The sequence below is a fragment of the Pristiophorus japonicus genome, chromosome 14, assembly GCF_044704955.1.
Source record: "Pristiophorus japonicus isolate sPriJap1 chromosome 14, sPriJap1.hap1, whole genome shotgun sequence".
Classification (NCBI taxonomy): Eukaryota; Metazoa; Chordata; class Chondrichthyes; family Pristiophoridae; genus Pristiophorus; species Pristiophorus japonicus.
Window position 1 is genome coordinate 157,956,802 of NC_091990.1, and position 25,115 is coordinate 157,981,916.

At 44.6% G+C, this 25,115-nt stretch overlaps 1 protein-coding gene across 1 annotated transcript in view; it reads right to left on the minus strand.

Annotated features, from left to right (window-relative positions):
• LOC139280163 (protein kinase C-binding protein NELL1-like) overlaps positions 1-25,115 on the minus strand; it is a 1,006,941-nt gene that overhangs the window by 134,631 nt on the left and 847,195 nt on the right. Inside the window, exon 16 of the mRNA XM_070899716.1 lies at positions 19,793-19,933. Within this exon, the coding sequence (XP_070755817.1) occupies positions 19,793-19,933 (141 nt within the window). The remainder of the gene's footprint in view (positions 1-19,792; positions 19,934-25,115) is intronic.

Consider the following 25,115-nt stretch of genomic DNA (forward strand, 5'->3'; position numbering starts at 1 on the left):
GGGGAGAAATTACAACATGCTGTGGTGCAGAGGGACCTGGGGGTCCTTGTGCATGAATCCCAAAAGGTTGGTTTGCAGGTGCAGCAGGTAATCAGGAAGGCAAATGGAATGTTGGCCTTCATTGCGAAAGGGATGGAGTACAAAAGCAGGGAGGTGTTGCTGCAACTGTATAAGGTATTGGTAAGGCCGCACCTGGAGTACTGCGTGCAGTTTTGGTCACCTTACTTAAGGAAGGATATACTAGCTTTGGAAGGGGTACAGAGACGATTCACTAGGCTGATTCGAGAAATGAGGGGGTTACCTTATGATGATAGATTGAGTAGACTGGGTCTTTACTCCTTGGAGTTCAGAAGGATGAGGGGTGATCTTATAGAAACATTTAAAATCATGAAAGGGATAGACAAGATAGAGGCAGAGAGGTTGTTTCCATTGGTGGGGGAAACTAGAACTAGGGGGCACAGCCTCAAAATACGGAGGAGCCAATTTAAAACCGAGTTGAGAAAGAATTTCTTCTCCCAGAGGGTTGTGAATCTGTGGAATTCTCTGCCCAAGGAAGCAGTTGAGGCTGGCTCATTGAATGTTTTCAAGTCAAAGATAGATAGATTTTTAAGCAATAAGGGAATTAAGGGTTATGGGGAGAGGGCGGGTAAGTGGAGCTGAGTCCACAACCAGATCAGCCATGATCTTATTGAATGGCGGAGCAGGCTCGAGGGGCTAGATGGCCTACTCCTGTTCCTAATTCCTATGTTCCTATGTTGAGAAGATGGTAGTGATGTCACAGTAGGGGAATTGTGACAACCGTTTCTAGGGCGTAGTTTCGGCGGAGTCCTCTCTGCCCCCATTTTACTTCAAGACCTCCTCCCAAATGGAGGGTTTTATTAAAGGACTGTGCACGGACGTGAGTTTGTCAGTCAGACGTTACTCTGGGTTATATTCTCAGTAAAGGGCTGTCACCCATCATGTGTGCCAAACACAAATGAAAATAAAAAGGAATCCAAATGTTAGCACCACTACTGGACAGGATGTATCGTACTGTATGACACAGAATGTCACTGACTTTGCAGAACATACATCAAAATTCTTTCGAACAGATTATTTTTTAATGGTAAAATAGTGGAATTCAAGAGAACATTAGCAATATAAAGCCCAGAGATAACACCACTAGAGAAAAACTGTACCATTAATCATCGACTCTGATATGTCAGTTCCAAATACTGTACTATATATTGGTGCTTAGCAATATCATATGTTGCAATGCTCAATCTATCCTACTGATTGTTGCTTATCACAAAGACGCTAATATTTCACACACTTGGGAGTGACTGACCGACAACAAAATATTTCAACAATACAAAAATATTGTACCGTGACTTAGACACCACTTGATTATTTCCTTTTCCTCATCAGCTGAGCAAAACACATTGCCGATCCATTTCTACGCATCTCACCCTCCCCATTCATAATTCGCAGTTCAACAAAGTCCTCAATCACATCCTGACATCGTCAAGTAGCACAAATTGCACATTTTATCAAAGGTCACACTGCTGTTCACCCAGAGGACAGTGTAGGCGACACATTGCTCCTTGATTCCAAATCAGCGACCATGAAAAGCTTCCTGGGACCAGAAAATATCCCTTTTATGCACTCAATGCATGTTTATTTGTTGTTGAAGTGTTTCTTCTGAATTTTTTTTTAAAGCCACTGCGGTTTAAATGCAAGTAAACACTTTTAATATAGGATAATGAAACAACAGTGCAAACACATCGATAGCCCTAGCCTTGAAGTTCCTAATAGGTTCTGCTGCTGGTTAAGTGACCAGCTATGACTGTAATATATATAGGTCCACCAATGGACTACTGTGGCACTGCAGCCAGCGCCGTGTACAAATAAAGAGGAAACAGGTCATCTGACTGGAGTTCCGGAGTGTTCTGCCATCTTAAGGCTTGTGTGTGTTTGTGAGTTGTACTGAAGATATAACAATGGCAATGAGGATGGGATAATCGGGGATGAGAGTGGGATAATCGGGGAAAAAAAGCTACAATTTTTGTTGGTGGAGGATTCAGCCAACCGACAGAGAGACTTTGAGAGCTTCTCTGTTTTGATTAACAGCTACAAATCCAAGGTAAATTACAAGCACACTTATCTGAACTGCCAGAGTCCAGAGAGCCGCACCTATGGGAACAATAGGGCGTTTGAGGGAGTTTCAATGCGACCGTGAAAGTTTCGGAGCGTATGTGGAGCGGCTATAAATGTTTTTCACTGCAACTAATATCATTGAAGTCCCCAATTATGAAAACCATAACCGGGTGGTGTTGGAAAGACAACGAGCGATTTTCTTAACTGAAACAGGGCCCGAGGTGTATGAAACCCTGAAAAATGTGCTTGTGCCTGTCAAGCCAAAGGATACAACTCTTAAGCAGATTCTAACTAAGTTAGAACAGCACTACAGTCCTGAGCCCCTGGAAATTGCTGAAAGTTATTGTTTTGGAATAAGAGATCAGTTAACTGAAGAAAATATCAGTGAGTACATTGTAGCATTAAAAATGGTATCTACTCACTGTAATTTCGGAAACTTTCAGCACCAAGTATTGCGTGACCGCTTTGCTTGTGGGATGAAAAATGATGTGATCAGAAGAAAGTTATTGACAACGCCTAACTTAACTTTTGATTTAGCGTGTCAGACAGCTAATGTCGATGACCATGGCCAACCAATATTCCCGAGAATTTCATATTAGTTCCAGTCATCAGACAACCGAGGTGAATCGCCCGCAGGTTAAAAGTAAAAGGCAGTTGGGCCCCAAAGTTTCAGAAACTGGCAACGGTAACAGAGCGTTGACATCCTGCTATCGGTGCCTGGGACAACACATTGCTCAAAGTTGTCCATATGTGAAGGCAGAGTGTTTCATCTGCAGGAAAACTGGACATCTTGCGAAGGCCTGCCGACTGAAGGGTAAACCAGCTTTTAAAGCTATAAGTAGAAATCCCCAGAGACTACATAGCATGGAAGAAAAACAACAGGACGAGGAGGTTTTAGAGCTACACATCATCAGGTGCACGAGGTTAACTAACAGCGAATCAATCCACATAGATGTTGCAAGAACCAAGATACCCATGGAAATCGATACTGCTGCATCTGTGAGTGCAGCACCGGAGTCGCTATACCTCGACTAATTGCGTGATTTCCCATTGGAGAAATCCAAGATTGAGCTGCGAGGCTACTCGGGAGAGAACACTCCTGTGGTAGGTTGTATCACCCTACTGGTGGAATACAAGGATCAATTTCAGAGCTTGCCTCTATTAGTAGTGGCAGGAAACAAGCCGGTCTTACTAGGAAGAAATTGGTTGGGACCACTGAAGCTGGATTGGAGTGAGATTTTACATGTTGAAATGAGATTTGTATCAAAGGATGATGTCATCAAGAATTATCCGAAGGTGTCCTGCGAAACAGGCAGTCCAATCCAAGGCTTCAAGGCGAGTGTCAGGTACAGAAGGACGCTAGATCGGTTTACTGCAAGCCACGTCCCATATCATAGGCATTCAAGGAGAAAGTTGAGCAAGAACTCAAAAGACTAGAGACTGAGAACATTATCTCTAAGATAGATCTATGTAATTGGGCTACACCCATTGTTGTTGTACCTAAGTCCGATGGTAAGATAAGATTGTGTGGTGATTATAAAGTAACCATAAACCAGGTTCTCGAGGGTAATCTCCCCAATACATTGCCAAATGTAGAAGATTTGTTCACAACACTGACAGGTGGTCAGATCTTCTCAAAGTTGAATCTTTCAAATGCCTACTTATAACTTGAACTAGATGAAGAGTTCAAGTCATGCTTGACTATAAATACTCATCTAGGCCTAAATCAATTTAAAGGCTACCATTTGGAGTGTCTTCCGCCCCTGCCATCATCCAAGGGGTGATGAACCAAATTTTGCAAGGTATTGAAGGGGTAGCATGTTATTTCGATGACATACTAATTTCAGCACCAAATAGCCAAATTCATAATAACATATTGAATGAAGTCCTCAAACGGCTAGAGAAGCACAGAGTACGAGTGTCTGTTCGCAAGTGTGAGTTATTTCAAAACTCTAGAGTACTTAGGGTACAGAGTAGACAAAGATGGTTTACATCCAACCAAGGGAAAGCTGATGCAATCTGAAATGCACCCACTCCCAAGAATGTTACTGAACTTCAATCATTTTTGAGTCTTTTGAACTATTATAGAAAGTTACTACCAAATGTGGCTATAGTACTACATCCACTGAATGGACTATTGAAAAAACAGGTCCATTGGAAGTGGTCAGAAGAATGCGATACAGCATTCAAGGAGTGTAAAAGCAAATTGGTAGAGAGCAGCATGTTAATTCACTATGACGTAACTAAGGAGATCAAGCTAGCATGTGATGCCTCTCCGTAAGGAGTTGGGGCAGTGATCTCTCATGTACTACATAGTGGGGAGGAGAGACCAATTGCTTTTGCTTCTCGCACTTTCAGTGCCAGTGAGCATAATTATGCACAAATCGAAAGGGAAGCTTTGGCATTAATTTTTGGGGTCAAGAAGTTCCATAAATACTTGTATGGTCGTAAATTTATCATTACAGACCATAATCCCCTGATAGCAATCCTCCATCCAAAGTACCCAGTTCCAACATTAACTGCAGCCCGAATGCAGAGATGGGCTTTGATTTTGTCAGCATATACATATGATATTGAATACAGATGATTAGTTGATCACAGTAATACTGATGCTCTGTCGAGATTGCCTTCCCCATCACAAGATACACCCGATATGGAAGAAGTGTTCTATTTTTCATACATTGATGAACTGCCAGTCACAGCTGAAGAGATTGGTAAAGCAGCCAAACGTGATCCAGTTATGTCAAAGGTGTATGATTATATTACAAATGGCTGGCCAAACCAGGTTCTGTTCGAGAGTGAGTATCCTCTTTGAAACAGAAAACAAGTGGTTAAGCTTGATTTGTAAATATGGCAAAATAAGTCCATATCTTTTGTTATGTATAACCATGCAAGTTATGTATGATGATTATTTTGTTATAATTACTTCTTCATTAAGGAGGGAGAAGTGCAATATATATAGCGCCACCTGTGGGCTACTGTGGCACTGCAGCCAGTGCTGTGTACAAATAAAGAGGGAACAGGTCACTTGACAAGAGTTCCAGAGTGTTCTGCCATCTTAAGGCTTGTGTGTGCTTGTGAGTTGTATGTTTTACTAAAATGACGACCAATGCCAGTTTAAAATGTTCTAATAATCCCCAACAGTATTTATGCCAGAAAAGCTGTACGGTACACTTAACAACAACTTGCATTTATGTCATGCCTTTAACGTAGTAATACATCTCAAGGTGGTTCACAGGAGCATTATCAAACAAAATTTGACACTGAGCCACATTGAGATATTAGGACAGGTGACCTAGGACAGGTTGGTCAAAGAGGTAGGTGTTAAGGTGTGTCTTAATGGACGAGAGAGGTTGACAGAGAGGTTTAGGGTGGGAATTCCATATCTTGGGGCCAAGGCAGCTAAAAAAAAGCACGGCCACCAATGGTGCAGTGATTAAAATCGGGAATGCGCAAGAGGCCAGAAGTGGAAGCACGCAGAGATTGGTTGTAGGGCTGGAGGAGGTTACAGAGATAAGGAGGGGTGGGGCTTTGGAGGGATTTGAAAACTAGGATGAGAATTTTAAAATTTGAGTGTTGCCAGTGTAGGTCAGCAACCACAAGGGTGATGGGTGAGCAGGACTTGGAGAGAGTTAGGATACAGGCAGCAGCGTTTTGGACGACCTCAAGTTTATGGAGGGTGAAACTTGGGAGGCCAGCCAGGAGAGCATTGGAATAGTCAAGTCAAGAGGTAACAAAGGCATGGATGAAGGTTTCAGCAGCAGATGAGCTGAGGCAGGGATGGAGTCTGGCGATGATTCAGAGGTGGAAATAGGCTGTCTTGGTGATGATGCAGATATGTGGTCGGCAGCTCATCTTGGGGTCAAATATGACACCAAGGTTGTGAATGGTCTGGTTCAGCTTCAGACAGTTGCCAGGGGAAGGGATGGAGTCAGTGGCTAGGGAACAGAGTTTGTGGCGGGGACTGAAGACAATGGCTTCAGTCTTTGCAATATTTATTTGGAGGAAATTTCTGCTCATCCGGTATTTAATGTCGGACAAGTAGTGTGACAATTTAGAAACAATGGAGAGGTCAAGAGAGGTAAATGGTAAGTGAGCCCAGTCTATAAGCCAGAATGAAAATGATTGGGTAATTTCCCTATCAATCACACGTGGAGATTGCGCTGCTGTAAGTGACTGGGATTGATTTTACTAACATAATTTATATGTAACTATCCTCCACTCACTGCATTTTGCTGGAGAAATCACCCTGCTTTTATCAGGAGATATTTATCAAATTTATCTGTTTTGTCTTGTAACACTGCTATGAAGTGCTTTGGGACATTTTACTCCTTTAAAGGCGCTATATAAATAAAAGTTGTTGTTCGTGTTGTTATGTTGCTGTAGTTTTGGTCACAAGTTCTGTTTGCTGTAGTTCAAGTAGACTCTGTAGACTGTTTGCTGAAGTGTGCTGTTTAAATAGACTCCGTTTGCTAAGCAAATAGAATTTGTTTGCTGTAAAATAGACTGTTTGCTGTACATCCATCCCTTAGTCCTGTCCCATTTCCGACACATTGGCTGAGACAGTGATGTCAATAAACACTGACAAAAATACCCATTCAACTGTCTCAATTTGAATGCATGGTTGAGGTCTGCCTTGCTGAGGACAAGACCACAACTGTCTCCATGAGGGGATATATGACATCTATTCTCATTGAATCTCATGTTATTTATCAATGCTGAAAATGGAAAAAAAAAGAGGAAATAGAGTTGCAGTCTGATTTTATATTGCATCCCTGCAATGGCAAGCCATCCCCAGCAGGATCTACGGCAATGAAAAATAGGCTACCCAACAATCATGATAACTTGAAAAGATTGGGTCCATACAATTACCACTGCGAACTATCTGCTCCCAACCTAGGGATTGTTCATCAACATCTTGTGGAAATCAGACCTTTAGGCATCACACTAAATGAGTGACTTCAAGAACATTAGTAGCATCTTATATACCCTGTAGCTTACTGTTAAATACTGACACAACCAGTAAGTCAAAAGAAGATACAAAGCAGAGTTAAGAAGATCCATTTGAAGAATGGATGATCAAATGAACACTGAAGAAAATGTACATTTTGATTATGTTCTTGGAACAAACTGAGTGCTGGAATGCGATCACAGAATAGATAACATGAAACATGAAAGGAAATGCACCGATAATTGATGTCTCCGGTTAGCTCTGAAAGATCTGTTGATAGTTGGGACACGTAACTACAGAGGCAGCTTAATAAACTAAAACCAAACGTAAAATTAAATCTCTAAGGTGGTTCCCTCACACAACATATGGTTGGAAAGCAAAGACAGTGGCCACAATGTCGCAATTGAGATCAGTAAGTGTTTTCTTCTTGTAGAATCTGTTTTATTACCACTGGGCAACTTATTTTTCCATATAGTGTCACCCGTGGCAGGTAACAAATTGAACTTTAATTTCTGAAGCTAATTAATGGTAAAGGGAAGACTGTACCATATAACAGAATAATAATAATCTTGTTATTGGCTTTAATTTCTGTAGTTGAAAACTGGTAAAGGAATGATCACAATGTTGTAAATGTATTTATTGTTAAATAAATCTAAAAATCATTTTTTTTAAACTCTCGCCTCTGAGTCAGAAGGTTGTGGATTCAAGTTCCACTCCAGAGACTTGAGCACAATAATCCAGGCTGTCACCCCAGTGCAAGAGGTCTTTCGGATGAGACGTTAAACCGAGGTCCCATCTGCCCTTTCAGGTGGATGGAAAAGATCCCATGGCAGTATTTCCAAGAAGAGCAGGGCAAGGCCCCCCGGTGTCCTGGCCAATATTTATAGCTCTCAACCAACATCAGAGAAACAGATAATCAGGTCATTGTCACATTGTTGTTTGTGGAAGTCTGCTGTGCACAAATTGTCTGCCGCATATTCTACATCATCATCATAGGCAGTCCCTCGAATCGAGGGTGACTTGCTTCCACGTCAAAAAGTTCACATGTGATTCAATGATGGACCTAAAATTCCAGGTCCGAACTAAATCTTGAAGGGTGGAAGATGCCTGTGCTTGGATTTTTTTAATGTGTGGTGACCGTTGCACACCTGCCACCACGCGGGCTTGACAGAGCTAGGTCTTGGTTCAGTAGCAAGGATTAACCAAGACAACTGGAGACCAGCTCTGCTGCACGGACCTAGTACGCATGCATATCACAGTGTGGGCTGGCTCATGCTGCCCCTGGGCCCTCGCCTCTTCTGGGCCCCAAACTCACACCTTTCCATCATGCCTCTACATCACAGCAGTGACCACACTTCTGAAGGGTTTCATTGGCTCTAAAATGCTTTGGGACACCCAGAGGTCGTGAAAGGCACTACATAAATGCATGTCTTTCTTTTCTTTCATCTCCAACCCAAAAATCGCAACAAAAAAAAAAAAAATTTCAAGCTTGATTTAATCAGTCTTATTTATTTTAACCTTGTTGAAGGCTTCACACAGCATGGATCAGTAAAACTCATTAAAACAGTTCGATTTCATCCAAACCTTTCAGGATAATGTCAAAAATAAGCCACAAATTCCGAGAAGTTAATGCTTCATGTGAAAGTAGTGCCACATGTGATTTAATGATGGATTAAAAAGATAAAAGAAAAATCACACTCACTGTCTTGTGCCTCAGGGCACAAGTTAATTCCTCACAGTGTGCTCATTGTTATCTGGCACTTGAAGCACAGAAGCATTCAATCCTTCTCACATAGATTGAATCATTTAAATTAAACAAAAGAGCAGTAAAAAAGAAACAAAAGACAAACACCTGCATTTATTGGACTTTTACTCTTCCAGACACTTTTTTCTACTGGAAGTACATCTCGCCATAATCTAATCCCAAACAAAGAAGAGTTGACTTTCACAACTTCAGGCCTTAATTATGACTCCCATTTTCTCTCCGTTAGTAGCTGCTGGCAATGCAGGATGGGCTGGCATTGTTGGGGATGTGGGGAGGATGGGACGACCTTGGATCTGGCCTGGATTCTGACTAGATTGGACAGATAATGTTGCCGTTGCGGGGGAGTTCCAGAACCAGGGGTCACAGTCTAAGAATAAGGGGTAAGCCATTTAGGACCGAGATGAGGAGAAACTTCTTCACTCAGAGAGTGGTTAACCTGTAGAATTCCCTACCGCTGAAAGTTGTTGAGGTCAGTTCGTTAGATATATTCAAAAGGGAGTTAGATATGGCCCTTATGGCCAAAGGGATCAAGGGGTATGGAGAGAAAGCAGGAAAGGAGTTCTGAGGTTGAATGCTCAGCCATAATCTTATTGAATGGAGGTGCAGGCTCGAAGGGCCGAATGGCCTGCTCCTGCATCTAATTTCTATGTTTCTATGGAAGCAACGGAGATTGAACAGATGCCAATTTGTCCTGTAATTTAGTTCCACTCCAGCGGCGAGCTTGCTGAGGATGAGCTGGAGTATTGCAGCAAGGAAGATTGAGAAGAGCGTTGGTGTGATGACACAGCCTTGCTTGACCTTGGTCGAGTGTGGTCGGTGCTTTGATGCTGGGGATGTTGGCCTGATCGAGGACAATAACATTGGTGCGTCTGTCCTCCCAGGGGATTTGCAGGATCTTGCAGAGATATCGTTGGTGGTATTTCTCCAGCAATTTGTGATGTCTACTGTATATGGTCCACGTCTGAGCTATACAGGAGGGTGGGTATCACTCATCATCATCATCATAGGCAGTCCCTCAGAATCGAGGAAGACTTGCTTCCACTCTTAAAGTGAGTTCTTAGGTGGCTGAACAGTCCAATACGAAAACCACAGTCTCTGTCACAGGTGGGACAGATAGTTGTTGAGGGAAGGGGTGGGTGGGACCGGTTTTCCACATGCTCTTTCTGCTGCCTGTGCTTGATTTCTGCATGCACTCGGCGATGAAACTCAAGGTGCTCAGCGCCCTCCCGGATGCATTTCCTCCACTTAGAGCGGTCTTTGGCCAGGGACTCCCAGATGTCAGTGGGGATCTTGCACTTTATCAGGGAGGCTTTGAGGGTGTCCTTGTAATGTTTCCTAGCCCACCTTTGGCTCGTTTGTCGTGAAGGAGTTCCGAGTAGAGCGCTTGCTTTGGTAGTCTCGTGTCTGGCATGCGAACAATGTGGCTTGCCCAGCGGAGCTGATTAAGTGTGGTCAGTGCTTCAATGCTGGGGATGTTGGCCTGGTCAAAGACGCTAATGTTGGTGCGTCTTGTCCTCCCAGGGGAATTGTAGGATCTTGCGGCGACATTGTTGGTTCTCAAGCGACTTGAGGTGTCTACTGTAAATGGTCCATGGCTCTGAGCCATACAGGAGGGCGGGTATTACTACAGGCTTGTAGACCATGAGCTTGGTGGTAGTTTTGAGGGCCTGGTTTTCAAACACTCTTTTCCTCAGGCGGCCGAAGGCTGCACTGGCGCACTGGAGGTGATGTTGAATCTCGATGTCAATGTCTGCTCTTGTTGATAGAGGCTCCCGAGGTATGGGAAATGGTCCACATTGTCCAGGGCCGCGCCGTGGATCTTGATGACTGGGGGGTAGTGCTATGCGGCGAGGACAGGCTGGTGGAGGACCTTTGTCTTACGGATGTTTAGCGTAAGACCCATGCTTTCGTACACCTCAGTAAATACGTCGACTATGTCCTGGAGTTCAACCTCTATGTGCGCAGACGCAGGCGTCGTCCGACAACAGAGGTTGGGGTGGTCTTGGACCTGGCCTGGAGACTGCGAAGGTTGAACAGGTTCCCAATGGTTTTGTAGTTTAGTTCCACTCCAGTGGGGAGCTTGTTGACTGTGAGGTGGAGCATGGCAGTGAGGAAGATTGAGAAGAGGATTGGGGCGATGAAGCAGCCCTGTTTGACCCCGGTCCGTATGCCGATTGGGTCTGTAATGGATTCATTGGTAAGGTCACAGCCTGCATGTCGTCGTGGAGCAGGCAGAAGATGGTGACAAACTTTTGGGGGCATCTGAAACGGAGGAGGACGCTCCATAGACCCTCGCGGTTGACAGTGTCAAAGACCTTTGTAAGGTCGAAGAAGGCCCTGTATAAGGGTTGGCGCTGTTCCCTGCATTTTTCCTGCAGCTGCAAAAATCATGACCGTTGTGTCCCGTAGCGGACGAAATTCGCACTGCAACTCCGGGAGGAGCTCCTCGGCCACAGGGAGAAGGCAGTTCAGGAGGACTCTAGCGACAACTTTCCCAGTGGCTGACAACAGGGAGATTCCTCTGCAATTGCCACAGTCAGACTTGTCCGCTTTTTTAAAGATGGTCACAATCACTGCATCGCTGAGATCTCCCGGCATGCTCTCCTCCCTCCAGGTGAGAGAGATGAGGTCATTTATTCATGCCAACAGTGCCTCTCCACCATACTTCAGTGCTTCAGCAGGGATTCCATCCTCTCCCATAGCCTTGTTGTTTTTAAGCTGTCTTATGGCTTTTTCTACCTCGTGCATTGTTGGGGTTTCACTGAGGTGGTGTGGGATGGAGTCGAGAACACTCGAGTCAAAGGGTATCACTACAGCCCTGCAGACCATAAGCTTGGTGCCAGATTTGAGGGCCTAATCTTCGAACACTCTCTTCCTCAGGCGGCCGAAGGCTGCACTGGCGCACTGGAGGCGATGTTGAACCTCATCATCGATGTCTGCCCTTGCTGATAATAGGCTCCCGAGGTATGGAAAGTGGTCTATATTGTCCAAGGCCACACCGTGGATGTTGATGACTAGGGGGAAGTGCTGTGTGGCGGGGTCAGGTTGGTGGAGGACCTTTGTCTTACGGATGTTTAGTGTAAGGCCCATGTTTTCGTATGCCTCGGTGAAGATGCTGACCATTACTTGGAGTTCAGCCTCTGAATGCGCGCAGACGCAGGCGTCGTCCATGTACTGTAATTCGACAACAGAGGATGGGACTGTCTTGGATCTGGCCTAGCGGCGACGAAGGTTGAATAGGTTCCCATTGGTTTTATAGATTAGGTCCAATCCAGAGGGGAGCTTGTTGAGTGTGAGGTGGAGAATTGCAGCGAGGAAGATCGAGAAGAGGGTTGGAGTGATGACACAGCCCTGCTTGACCCCGGTCCAGACGTGGAATGGGTCTGTGGTGGATGAAAAAGTGCAACATCCCCATCAACACCTGTGAAATCCTGGCCCAAGGCCGCCCAAAGTGGAGGAAAAGCATCTGGGAAGGCGCTGAACAACTCGAGTCTCTTTGCTGAGAGCAAGCTGAAGCCAAGCATCAAAAACGGAAGAAGCGCGCGGCAACCCAGGCACCCCAATCTCCAGTTCGTCTAATCACCGTCTGCCCCACCTGTGACAGAGACTGTAGATCCCGCATTGGACTCTTCAGTCACCTGAGAACTCATTTTTAGTGTGGAAGCAAGTCATTCTCGACTCCGAGGGATTGCCTAAGAAAACGAAGGATGTGGGGAGAGGTGCAGGTCAGTGCATGGAAAACCACCTCAACAGAAACACCAGACTGGCGAGGTGGTCTCCGCACTTGGAGTCGGCATGCTTTCATCCTCCACCTGATCCGTGGGCCATATTGCCAGTTTTTCATGCCTCGCATTCTACATACCTATCGCCTGTTCGCTCTTGTCACAGTCTGGGGCAGATCTTGACTTTTTACAAGCGTGCAAAGTGGGTGCATGCGAGTTGGCAGCCCGTTTGACATCACTCCCGATTATTATTTCCACCGACTTCAATGGGGAGAGATGTAAAACACGGCTGCCCACTCGCTTGGTTTCCATATTTACAAAAGGATATACTTGCTTTGGAGGCAGTTCAGAGAAGGTTCACTAGGTTGATTCCGGAGATGAGGGGGTTGACCTATGAGGAAAGGTGGAGTAGGTTGGGCCTCTACTCATTGGAATTCAGAAGATTGAGAGGTGATCTTATCGAAATATATAAGATTACGAGGGGGCTTGACAAGGTGGATGCAGAGAGGATGTTTCCACTGTTGGGGGAGACTAGAACTAGGGGGCATAATCTTAGAATAAGGGGCCGCCCATTTAGATGAGGAGAAATTTATTTTCTCAGAGGGTTGTAAATCTGTGGAATTCGTTGCCTCAGAGAGCTGTGGAAGCTGGGACATTGAATAAATTTAAGACAGAGATAGACAGTTTCTTAACCGATAAGAGAATAAGGGGTTATGGGGAGCGGGCAGGGAATTGGAGCTGAGTCCATGATCGGATCAGCCAAGATCGTATAAAATGGTGGAGCAGGCTCGAGGGGCCATGTGGTCGACTCCTGTACCTATTTCTTATGTTCTTATCTATCCCCCATTTTACACTATCGCACAAAGTCAAGATCCACCCCTCAGTGTCTTGTTTCCTTCATTTCCCTTTTTCTCATGTCTATTATTACTGCCATTGAACCATCTTCTGTTCTGCACCTAAGCACTTCACAGCTCATTCTCTTCCTGACCCTATATATGTTACAGAACAATGCCCCCCCCATCCACCGCCGCAGCCTCCACCCCACCCAACCTGTTCTCTTGTTCTGTTCCTCTTTAAATGTGATTCATCGATAATATCTGCCAGTTCTGAGGAAGGTTTCCATAGCCGAAACCCCGACTTGTGTTCGCTCGACAGATGCTGCCTGAGCTGTTGAGTGTTTCCAGCGTCTTCTGTCTTTTTGTATAAAATGAGAGGCCTAGATCCCGGCTAATCAAATAAAATACTTCAGGGATGGGCAGAAGGGAAAATATAGCTTTCGGGTGGGGTGGGGAGTGTATATGTTGTGATGCACAAGGCATCGCAGTTGTGTGGGACAGGCTGGAGGGACCAGAGGGTCTTTTCCTGTCTGTCATTGTTCGCATGTTCGTACAGGACATTCTTGTAAATGAATAGACCTTTACTGCACATAATGAAGGAAAAGATTTCCTAACATCTAACTGTCCTGCATTTGTTTACTGGGATCCTGCCATCCAGTAAGCAGCTATTTCAATCCCCTTAAAGTCTGAAGAAGTTAGACCAGCTGAATTTTAGTCACAATATTGCAATTCAGAGCTTGAGGACACAAACCAAACGTATGTCCTCTGTACTTAGACTCGACCAAATTCATTATAATTTTGATTATTTAGTATGTCAGAGCTTAAACATTAAAAACAACCCCAAGTTTATTTTTGTTTTCGGTTCAGCAGATTGTACCAATGTAAATGGGAAATTGCAATGTAGTGGCAGCTCTATTAAGATGGGAATTCCATTATAGAAGCTCGAGCCAGGCGCAGCCAGGTAGCTGCTCAGATCACTCAGTCTCAAAGCTATTGGTACTGAAAGAAACTGCTAAAGGTTTAAAACCCACTATCTTTGAAAGAACTAAGAAGTACATTCCTCAATGATTCACAGAGTAATCCTGTAAGTAACTGAGCCATGTTGATAGGATTGAGCCCCGGTGCATGCTAGGTCAGCTGCCGTCAGCCAGATCAGCAATCAGGTCACTACGTTTGAGCTCTGGCTTTGAAAGGGGAAAGTCAGCCAAGGGTTTTATTCCTGACCTGCATCGAATGGCCCCTGCTGGAAGGACACATGGAGATGTCAGGTGAGGAGAGGATCTGCCTGTGTTGTGATACCGCCACCAAACTGCCCCCCCCCACCCTACAACCAAACACCTTCCAACACTCAGGGGTTGAAATTCGGTTGACAGCACCACCCGTTAGCGCCAGAGAGGGGCGCAAAGGAATTACCCTTGCTGCAGAGTGGGTCCCTGGCCTCTGGAGTAATTTAGTTGGGTGGTAGGGGTGGCACCAAGAGATATCGCTGCGCGCTCTACGGCCACCCACGTGGTGACATCAGCGAGCGTGCAGTGCCCTCTTGGTGCTGCGGCTACGAAGTTAGGTAGGTACGGTGGTCTTACTGGCAGGAGTTTGTACAGCCTGGAAAACCTGTTGGTACATCGGGGATCCCGGGAAGGTATCGTCCAGAGATCAAGATAAGTTGTTATCTTTAAGTTTTTCAGCATTTATGTATTAATGGCACCAGTGAGGAAGTATGGGTGTGGATCAGGGACATTTTCACAAACTTTATTTTCCATTTTTTTCAACTCGCATGCCGGCAGCCTACTGTCGGGAAATTCAGTCGGCCTCCTGAGCTCTCACTCTGTTGGTGCCCGAGGGCAAGTGTGCAACGCCACTTTTAGCACTGCTCTCTCATCTTTGGATGGAAAACCTGAATTTGGCAGTTTGAGGCGGTGAAATCAACACTCAACCAGTGTCACCGCTTCCAAAACGGCGATACCGAATTTCGACCCCTCAGTGCCATCACACACACACACACACACACACACACAGACACGAATGATAGCCACTATTATTAGGTAACGGAGAGTGTGCAGCATCTCTGAGCAAAATGATCAGACACCTTGAATTATGGACAAAATTGGTGGAGATAAAATTAAAACCTACAATAAGATCTTTGCACAGAGCCCAAATATTAACAGTGCTGGTGCACTTCTCAAGGGTTAGCTTACTCTAGTATGAAATAGCATCTGTTGAAGAAATAACCGTTAACTTTCCAATAACCACCACAAATGGCAAGGCTGCATCCCCGCTCCCCTTGTCTCAAACACTTCGACAACAAAGAGGCTGAACCAGACTGTTTGCAACCTCGGTGTCATATTTGACCCTGAAATTAGCTTTTGACGAACATATTCGCATCATCACACCTATTTCCACCTCCGTAACATTGCCCGTCTCTGCACCTGCCTGAAGGCCTCATCCATGACTTTGTTTCCCCTAGACTTGACTGTTCCAACGCACTCCTGGCTAACCTCCCACGTTCAACCCTGCACAAAGTTGAGGTCATCCAAAAGTCTGCTGCCCATGTCCTAACTCGCACCAAGTCCCGTTACTCCTGTGTTCGCTGACCTACATTGGTTCTCGGTTAAGCAACACCTCAATTTTAAAATTTTCATCCTTGTTTTCAAATCCCTCCATGGCCTCACCCCTCCCTATCTCTGTAAACCCTTCTAGCCCTACAACCGCCCAAGATATTTGGGCTCCTCCAATTCTGCCCTCTTGAACATCCCTGATTTTAATCACTGAACCATTGGTGGCTGTGCTTTCAACTGCCTAGGCCCTAAGCTCTGGAATTCCCTCCCTAAGCCTCTCCACCTCTTGTCCCTCCTTTAAGACGCTCCTTAAAATCCACCTCTTTGACCAAGCTTTTGGTTGCCTGCCTTAATTTTTTATTAGGCTCAGTGTCAAATTTTTTGTCTTATAACAGTCCTGTGAAGCACCTTGGGATGGTTTACTATGTTAAAGGCTCGATATAAATACAAGTTGTAAGTGTAGGATGCTTGAGAGGAAAAAGATGACTTGGTGTTTTTCTGGTGTTATTTTTGGGTCTGTGTAAACTAATTCATAGACAACTCATTGCCGATCCTGTAGATACATCATAGAAGAGTGCAAACTCATGAGTTCTTGCAAATTTCTCATTAAAACTGCCTTTGCCCCAAGGCTATTTCACTCGATAGTAGATTTCAAGCCTTTGGTAAGAACTATTTTCGTAGTACTTCCGAGTAATGGGAAAATGTTACTTTTTTTAAAAAACATGTATTTTTGTGCCCGTAATGAGATATTTCAGTGCTGTGAATGGAACATGTTCTCAATTTCAGGCGGCCAGTATCCTATTTTATTCTAGGGACAATTGAGTGCATTGCACAAAGCCCAACTCACCAAAACAACTAAATTGAAACTAGGAATCAATAAATGTAAATAATAAGCATGGCTGATTGTGCCAACTGAAGAGTCAATGGCCCAGAAATTCAGGTGGGTTGCGGCATGAAATGGCTAAAAAGACAGCGGTCGGCGCTCTTCCGCCAGCCAGTGGTGGGCAGCAGCGCGCCAGAAATTTCCAGCGGGTTGGCAGTGCTGCCGTTGCCTGCGATCGGCGCGTGTATTTTAATGATGTGGAGCGTGACGTCAGTCAGCGTACAACGCCAAGTTGACACCAGCTCATCCATTTTGGAGTTTTCCGCTCGCATTGTCATCCGTGCTAAATCACGCCAGTGAGTGCTGCCTCTAAAAGGCCTTTCAGCAGCGTTAACTGTTATGAGGAGTGTGGCAGGACTTAGGAGGACAGGCGCCGGAACTTCAAACACTTCCTTTGCCAAGGTTCGTCTTTCAAACTTTCAGTTTTTGCCCATCAGTGGCGGGGAGGGAGGGAGCAGGGAGCAGTTGAGTGGGGTGAGGGGTTGGTTGATTTTTCTGACAGCTTTTCAGCAGGCCCACAGGGTTTGTGGGTCAGTAAATCAATGGGTGAACTCCACTACAACGACTGAAGATGATCTGTGATCTCTTTTATCTGCATTCATGTCATAAACAAACAAAATATCGCCAAACATCGGGTGGCAGCTAATATTTTTGGAGCACATATGGCAACTGTTTGGGTTGATCCCTTCTTTCCCCGCTCCCCTCCACTGTGGGTGGGAGACCAAGTTGACCTTTGGCCTCCTTCTGACATTAGCGCTGCAAGGAGTGTGTTGCACGAGCAAATCACCACCATGCTGACGATAATGAGCAGGTAGTACCAAAATGCCGGTACTGCCTGCGCTCTCTCGGTCGGCGGCCGTTATCCTTGACCGCCAATGTTACCAGCAGTTTGCCAGCATTCCCCAATTTCTGGGCCAAGGTTCAGCAGTGCCTGTGGGTTGCGGAAAGCTCTGAAGCAATGGACACCACATTGTCAAACTCCATGGTGCCTATCATGGGCAAACAGGTGCACAGACCCTTCTCAATAATATTAACAGGCACACAACGCCGATTTTCATGCAGTGGTGATGAGATAATAAATCGCCACCACAGTTTCAACATCAAGGGCCTCCGCCCGCCCAAGTGCCGTCCAAAGTACCGCTGATGGCCGCCGAGGCACCGGACGGTACTTTGGGCGGGATATTCATCGCCGAGGGCCCTCGAAGGTCGGCAGGCGGCAAATGGACGATGTACATCGCCAATCTGGGCGGCAGCGGGCGGGAGGTCTCATTCTCGGCGGCAGAGGCGCTTGCCGCCCAAGTGCGCCGAGGATGGAGCCGGGCCCACGGAGGGTCGAAGACCTGAAAAAAAACATCAACAGTAAAAAAAATTTAAGTATCGGAAGACCTTCATCCCATCCAGGTAAATGGCTGTGGAATTTAAATTTTTTTTTAAAATGCTCAGTTACCTTTTTTTCAGCTTCCTCAGACTTACCGTTGGGGGCAGACCAGCCTCCTCGCAGCGGCCCACCCCCGTTCTGCCGCCAACTTCGGCCGACTCCCGTCCGCAGGAACCTGGGTGCTCGGCGGGCGGGAGGTCAGCTGCGCCTGTCTGCCATCTGCTGATGTCAGCGGGCGGTTCCCGATGGCTCTCCCCTCCCGCCCACCTCCAAAGTGGCATTGGGCGGATCTTGATGAGGAATGTTGGCGGCAGAGGGCAGCAGTCGGCGGCTGCAACCAATGAGGTGATGAATTTCGGTGCCCAAGTATTCCCAGATCAGTTATAGCATACCCCGGTTCAAGAGTAAAGTTATCGCTAATCTGCACAAACAATTTGCCTTAACGCCAACCTCAGTACACTACTCATTCTGCACCAAGACAGTGTTTTTTTTTCTATTTCCAACACAAAACATAACCTCTATAAGTGAGACTAACAGCTTAAGAGCAATTTAAGCTGAATTATGAGTTGTTTTGTGCCGTGCATTTTCGTTCACTAGGAAGTAGGCCAAGACTGTCGAAACTCCGTTGATGAAGGATCCTCACAACCAGTAGAGAAAGAAAGGAAGTCATGGTCAATCTATATAGTGTTCTACTCCAAACGCAACTCGAGTAATGTGCCCACTTCTGGTCAATGAGCTACCTTGTCTTAGAGGTCTGAGTTATGAGGAACAACTGAAAAAACTTGGACTCTTCTGGCTCATAAGGAAGCACATGAGTCAATTGTGTGTAAGTACGAGCCAAATTGTGTGCGCAATAAATTTGTCAATAGCTGTTGATTAACACCCCGGTCAGGGCACTCAAACGACACCTGAAATTTCTTTAAAAACAGGCAATTTTTAATAACATTTATTATAAGAATATAAGAACATAAGAAATAGGAGCAGGAGTAGGCCATTTGGCCCCTCGAGCCTGCTCTGCCATTCAATAACATCGTGGCTGATCTGATCTTGGACTCAGCTCCACTTTCCTGTCCCATAACCCTTCACTCCGTTATGCACTGAATGCCGATTTCCTGGAGTAGGTTTTGCAACTTCGAGATTTGTGCGCCAACTAACCAGGCATGCTCAACCAGCTGCATGCAACCCCTTAACATTAATATTAATAGTGTATTGGAGATGGATGGGAGTTGGGCCTATCCCCCCAAACCTCCCTGTTCACATCCCCCCACCTGATGAAACAAAAGCTAGATCCATGCCATCATAATCTTCGGGATAGAGAAAGAATGAAAATCCCTCAACAATCAGTGTGCGCAGAATGACTTGCAAGCTCAATTAAAATGAGTTACAACTAAACTCCCTCGGTATTGCATTATTTTCTCCCGCAAAGAAAAAAAAATCTTGCAAGGCATTTTTTTCTCAATTGCAACAGGAATTTGGAGAAAACACAAATTTCAGTCAGTTGTAATGTATCGATATAAATAGAACAAAAGTCTGTTGGAATGACAGCAATTTTGTTTAATTGCTTACCAATGCAGGTCTCCCCGGTGAATGAATAGTTGCCGTTGTCATGGTAACCAGCCCTGCACTCACAGTGATACCACCCTGGTAGGTTGACACAGCGGGCGTGTTTGTGGCACTGTATGATGCCTTCGGCACACTCATCAATATCTGTCTCACAAAAGAATATAGGACATATATGAGGGTCAGCTCTTTAGTTTCACATCACACATACCTGATGCACCTTATGATTTCTATGTCCCTCTCAGCATGAAATGATGGCTGTAACCAGCATACTTAATATGGAAACAAAATTACTTATCTTCACAAATTTCTTCACTGCATTTGCTTTGGGTAAAAGGACAAAATGGGCCATTAAGTTATGATTGATGTTACAATGACTATACCTCCTCAAATGATTATTTGTCAAAATGTGTTTTCAAGTATTAATGGTCCATAAAAGGACTCCGTGTGACATTAGAACTCTTACCTTTCATTTCTGATTTCACTATCTATGCATGATCAACTGAGCTATAACCAAAAAGCTTTTGTTTTCTGTCATTCAATTCTCCTTCCTCACGTCCTTCGCGATGAATGCATTAAATCACAAATCAGCCCTTCAGATAAACGGTGAACTTTATGTTACCTGGAAACCCAAAGCTCTGTTCTGGAAATTTCTACTCTTTCAAATAAAATACCAGAACTGTTACTTTGATCCATGTTTCTTCCTCAAAAACTGTGTGGAGCTAGCAATCACCAAGGGGGGGACAAAAAAAAGCTAATGTGCCCTTTAAAGTGCTTTTTGTTAAAATAATATTGATAAATAGCAATCAGATGCACCACAAGCTTTAATGATTGGCGCATTAAGTAACAATATCATCACGAATAAGCCTCGCTAAATGGTAATTTGTCTAAGTAATTTGAAAGGAATCTCCTAATAATCAAATGCAGAATACCAAAGCCCAGGAATTCTGCACTCTCACGGGACAGAATTTAGGGATAATGACAACCAAGGGCTGGACTTTAGGTCGGAAGCTGTTTTCATCAGAATTCTGTCCCTCAATTGCTGGAACATTGCTTTCCAAGGGAGGAGAAGGTGGGAGCTTTCTCCCCCTCTCCTTCCAAAAGATATCTCAGGACAGACGTAGGTAATAATAATGTAGATAACTACTGCATTCAGATAGTACCTACTTCCGGAGGAGAATTTTTGTTTTTTTAACGCAGCAAGTTGTTATGATCTGGAATGCATTGCCTGAAAGGGCGGTGGAAGCAGATTAAATAATAACTTTCAAAGGGGAATTGGGTAAATACTTAAAGGAGAATTGTTGCAGGGCTAGGGTGAAAGAGCAGGGGACTGAGACTAATTGGACAGCTCTTTCAAAGAGCTGGCACAGACACAATGGGCCAAATGGCTTCCTTCTGTGCGATAACTTTTATCATTCTATGATAACCAGTCAGGAACAGCACTTGCCTGGTATAAACAATGTTACCTGTGGCAATCACTTTAACTAAGGTTAGCAAGACTCCAGCTAAGGTTAAAGCTCTTTGATTTTCTTCATCATTGCCTTTAAGGATTGTAAAAGTTCAAATCACAATTCATTTCTTCTTTCAGCTCTGAAACACATGATGGATTTCACGGTGCTAACTCAGTCTGCTACGGATAAAGTTCACTTTTTCTTTAAGGTTCATAAACATTCCACACATTAGCCTCATCTCCGACTACATAGGAATACATTGGACTACATAGGATATATAAAACAGAAACAGGCCATTCGGCCCAACCATGCCTGCGTTTATGCTCCACTCGAGCCTCCTCCCGTCTTTCCTCATCTAAATCTATCAGCATAACCCTCCATTCCCTTCTCCCTACAACACAATGATTCTTGCAGGTCTTATGGGGGCTGGGGATGGCGGGGGAAAGCTGTACATTTGACAAGTTGGCAAAAAACTAATGACTAGACGTCCTCTATAATCATCGGATTGTGACGGATTGAAAGTAATACAGTGGAATATAATTTGAGGAGAAATGTCTACATTTCCTAAGTGGTAAAATTCTCCTTTCAAGAGCATCAGAAATTCTACCGATAGGAAAAATTTTAGCCCAATCAAAATTGTCCGGGACACTTACTCGCCCATGTCCCGCTATGGTCCCCCAGTCTCGAATTTTAACCTGCTTTTCTGATCAGGCGGCCCTGCCAGAAAACTGGTGGGATTCTTCTTCAAATATACAGATTCGGCTCCCATAGAGTCATCGGGTCCAGACTGCTACTTTAACCGGCGGCCTGAGTGGGGAAGCCAGTGCGACTTTCTCAAAAGTAGAAGGCAGCAGGAGCAAGTGATACGTCCTTACTATACAGTATAAATGCACACGAGGCCCATGCTTGAGAGAAGGTCAGTCTGTGACCTGTCCTTTATTCCTTAGCACTCAAGTGATGAAGGTGGGTGGAGCTTCCCCTTTTATACCTGAAGGTCCAGGTTAGGAGTGTCTCCCACAAGTTCACCACCTAGTGGTCATTATTCTCACAGTGTACAACTTAGGTCAGATTATACATGGGTTACAATGCTGGCTGAATACATGACAGCAGGAGCCGGAAGAGTTCATTTTTATTTAAATTTCCTTGTGGGGCCCGGAGGAGCAGGGTTCCTCCTCTAGATCCCTCAAGGGAGGATTAAGCCTCTCCTGTCCCGGGCTCCCTACCCCACCCCCGACTGCTCTCCGTGACTTACATGACTGACAGGGTCCATTCCTCTGATCCCAGCTGGCTAGCTCCTGCCGCCCAACATTCTGCTCCTGTCCGCCGGTTTTAGGTGATCAACTCACCTTGGGCATGTGGATGATGGCCCAGAGATAAAATTGCCCGGGCCTCGCGCTGCCTTTGGTGCTCGCCTTGGACCTCGCCTGCCCGATTCCTGCTCTAGGCTAATATTGGGCCTTAAAGGAAACTTAAACAGAGGGCTGACTAATCTAATGGGTCCTTTGTCAGTAGGCTGTATTTCCCATCTACAGTTAATTAAAGATAATCGAAGAGCTTCAGGCTAACTATATCCGCAAATAGAGAACCTTGCTTATCAAGTTGCAAAACTATTTAGTGGAAAACTATTTAGCTATTTTGAGTGAAGGGCACCTCTTCCATTCAGTTAATTGAGAGTTAATGGTTTTTGTTGTCAAACTAACAATGAGGCTAATGGCGTTCACCATTACTTATGCGTAATTGGTACAGCAACTTCAGGCAAAGAGCAGATGTATGATTAAATGTCAATACCCAAATGTTGCTGTCTGAGTTGGATCGCTCTGCCATTAGCTTCATGAAAATAGCATTTCGCTGTCTGCCTCACCGTTAACATGCATTGAATGGCGTGAAGTTACGGTCGACATGAACTAAACTCGCCACAGAAAGTTAAGTCTTACCATTACAATGGTAAGTATCCTTATAATTACAGTATAATTGTTAATTACGGCCAATCAACCTCTCTGAAAATTAACTATTACAAGTTTGGAGTCTCATTTCTTCAGATATTAATCATTATTGAAGATTTTAAAAATATCAAATTTAATTTGTTTTATTTTTTCTTTCTTTCTCTTTCCTCTTTCTTAATCCAATATTCTCTCCCTCTCTTTATTTCTCTTTCTGTCCCTGATTTGATATTGAATTCACCCACTCTAATTCCCCCTCCTTCCTAGTCCATCCGCTATTTATTTCTCAGTCCTTCACTCTGATTGGTTAAGGAGATAAACATTTGGTTGACCTGTTCACTCAGATCCCAGATGACCTGTTTCCCTCGCTGCGACGTTATCAGCTCGCACCTCCAGCAACTTGCCACGCAAAAAATGTTACAACCTAAATGTGCATGAACTAATTAACAGCAGATGCCGTTAGATGCCTTGCTACAGCAAAATCTGGGCCAACATGTATAAACACTGCACACACTCCCTGCAGCAGTACTGAAGCCATAATGTACTAATGGGGAGCACTAGGGTAGTGGCACAGAGGGGAGAGGCATTATCAGTGTACTTGGTGTGAAAAATTTACCTTTTTCGCTGTATCCCTGTGACTAACTAAGCACAATAGCAGAAGTGAGATTCCTTTGCAATCTCTGCTGTACTGCACCAGGGATACCATTCCCTTCCTGAAAGATTTACAGGATGTTTTTATTAAATAAAGAAAGACTTGCAATTATACAGCACCTTTCACAACCTCAGGACATCCCAAAGCGCTTTACAGCCAATGAAGTACTTTTTGAAGTGTCACTGTTGTAATGTAGGAAACACAGCAGCAAATTTGCACACAGCAAGCTCCCACAAACAGCAATGTGATAATGACCAGATAATCTGTTTTAGTGCTGTTGATTGAGGGATAAATATTGGCCAGGATATAGGGGATAACTCTCCTGCTCTTCTTCGAAATAGTGCCATAGGATCTTTTACATCCACCTGAGAGAGCAGACGGGGCCTCGGTTTAATGTCTCATTCGAAAGGTGGCACCTCTGACAGTGCAGCACTCCTTCAGACAGTGCACTGGAGTGTCAGCTGGATTTATGTGCTCAAATCTGTGGAGTAGGACTTGAACTTACAATCTTCTGACTCAGAGGCACTGAGCTATGGCATAATTAGTTTGAAAAAGTCTTAAATTTATAAAATATAGTACTACAGATAATAGCTTAAAGCAGTCAAGAGTCAAGGCAAATTAGAGTGAGGATTAAGTTTGTTAGCATGTGAATGCACAAATCATTCAAAACAATATTTAAGCATTAGAATTATTAATAGCTATGAAGGGAGGGGTATGGTAAAACAGAGCTTTAACAAGGATAGGACTCAGTTCTGTACAGGACTGGGACTTAATAATCCTATTTATAACATTTTCAGCAGATTTTCGGGAGGGGAAAAAAAGATGGCGGGTGTCAGTTTTTGTAAAAGATCTTATCATTGCGCTGGAATGTAAGTCAGAATGCAAAAGGAATAGAGTTGGTAGGAAGGGAAATGGTCCAATTCTTGGTGTGCAGTGCAGGTCAGAGGTGATTTTCAGCATCCCAAAATAGATTGGAACATGTGGTCAAAGGGGGCAATGCTTTTCAGAATTTATCCCTGACTGCTTCCCAAGTCAGCGTGTTTCTAGTCCAACAGTGAAAAGAAGTATTTCTTGATTTTGTTACAGGAACTGAAGTGGAGAAAATAACTGACATGGGAGTTGGAGAACAATTGGGAAATAGTGACCACAGTGTAGTTAGATTCAATGTAAGAACAGAAAATGGTAACTGTCATGTTTGTATGTTTGGGGTTACTAGCCACCAGGTGGCGCCACTGTCGGCGGTCATTGGGCTGTACACACATGTGTGCGGCCAGGTATAAAAGGCA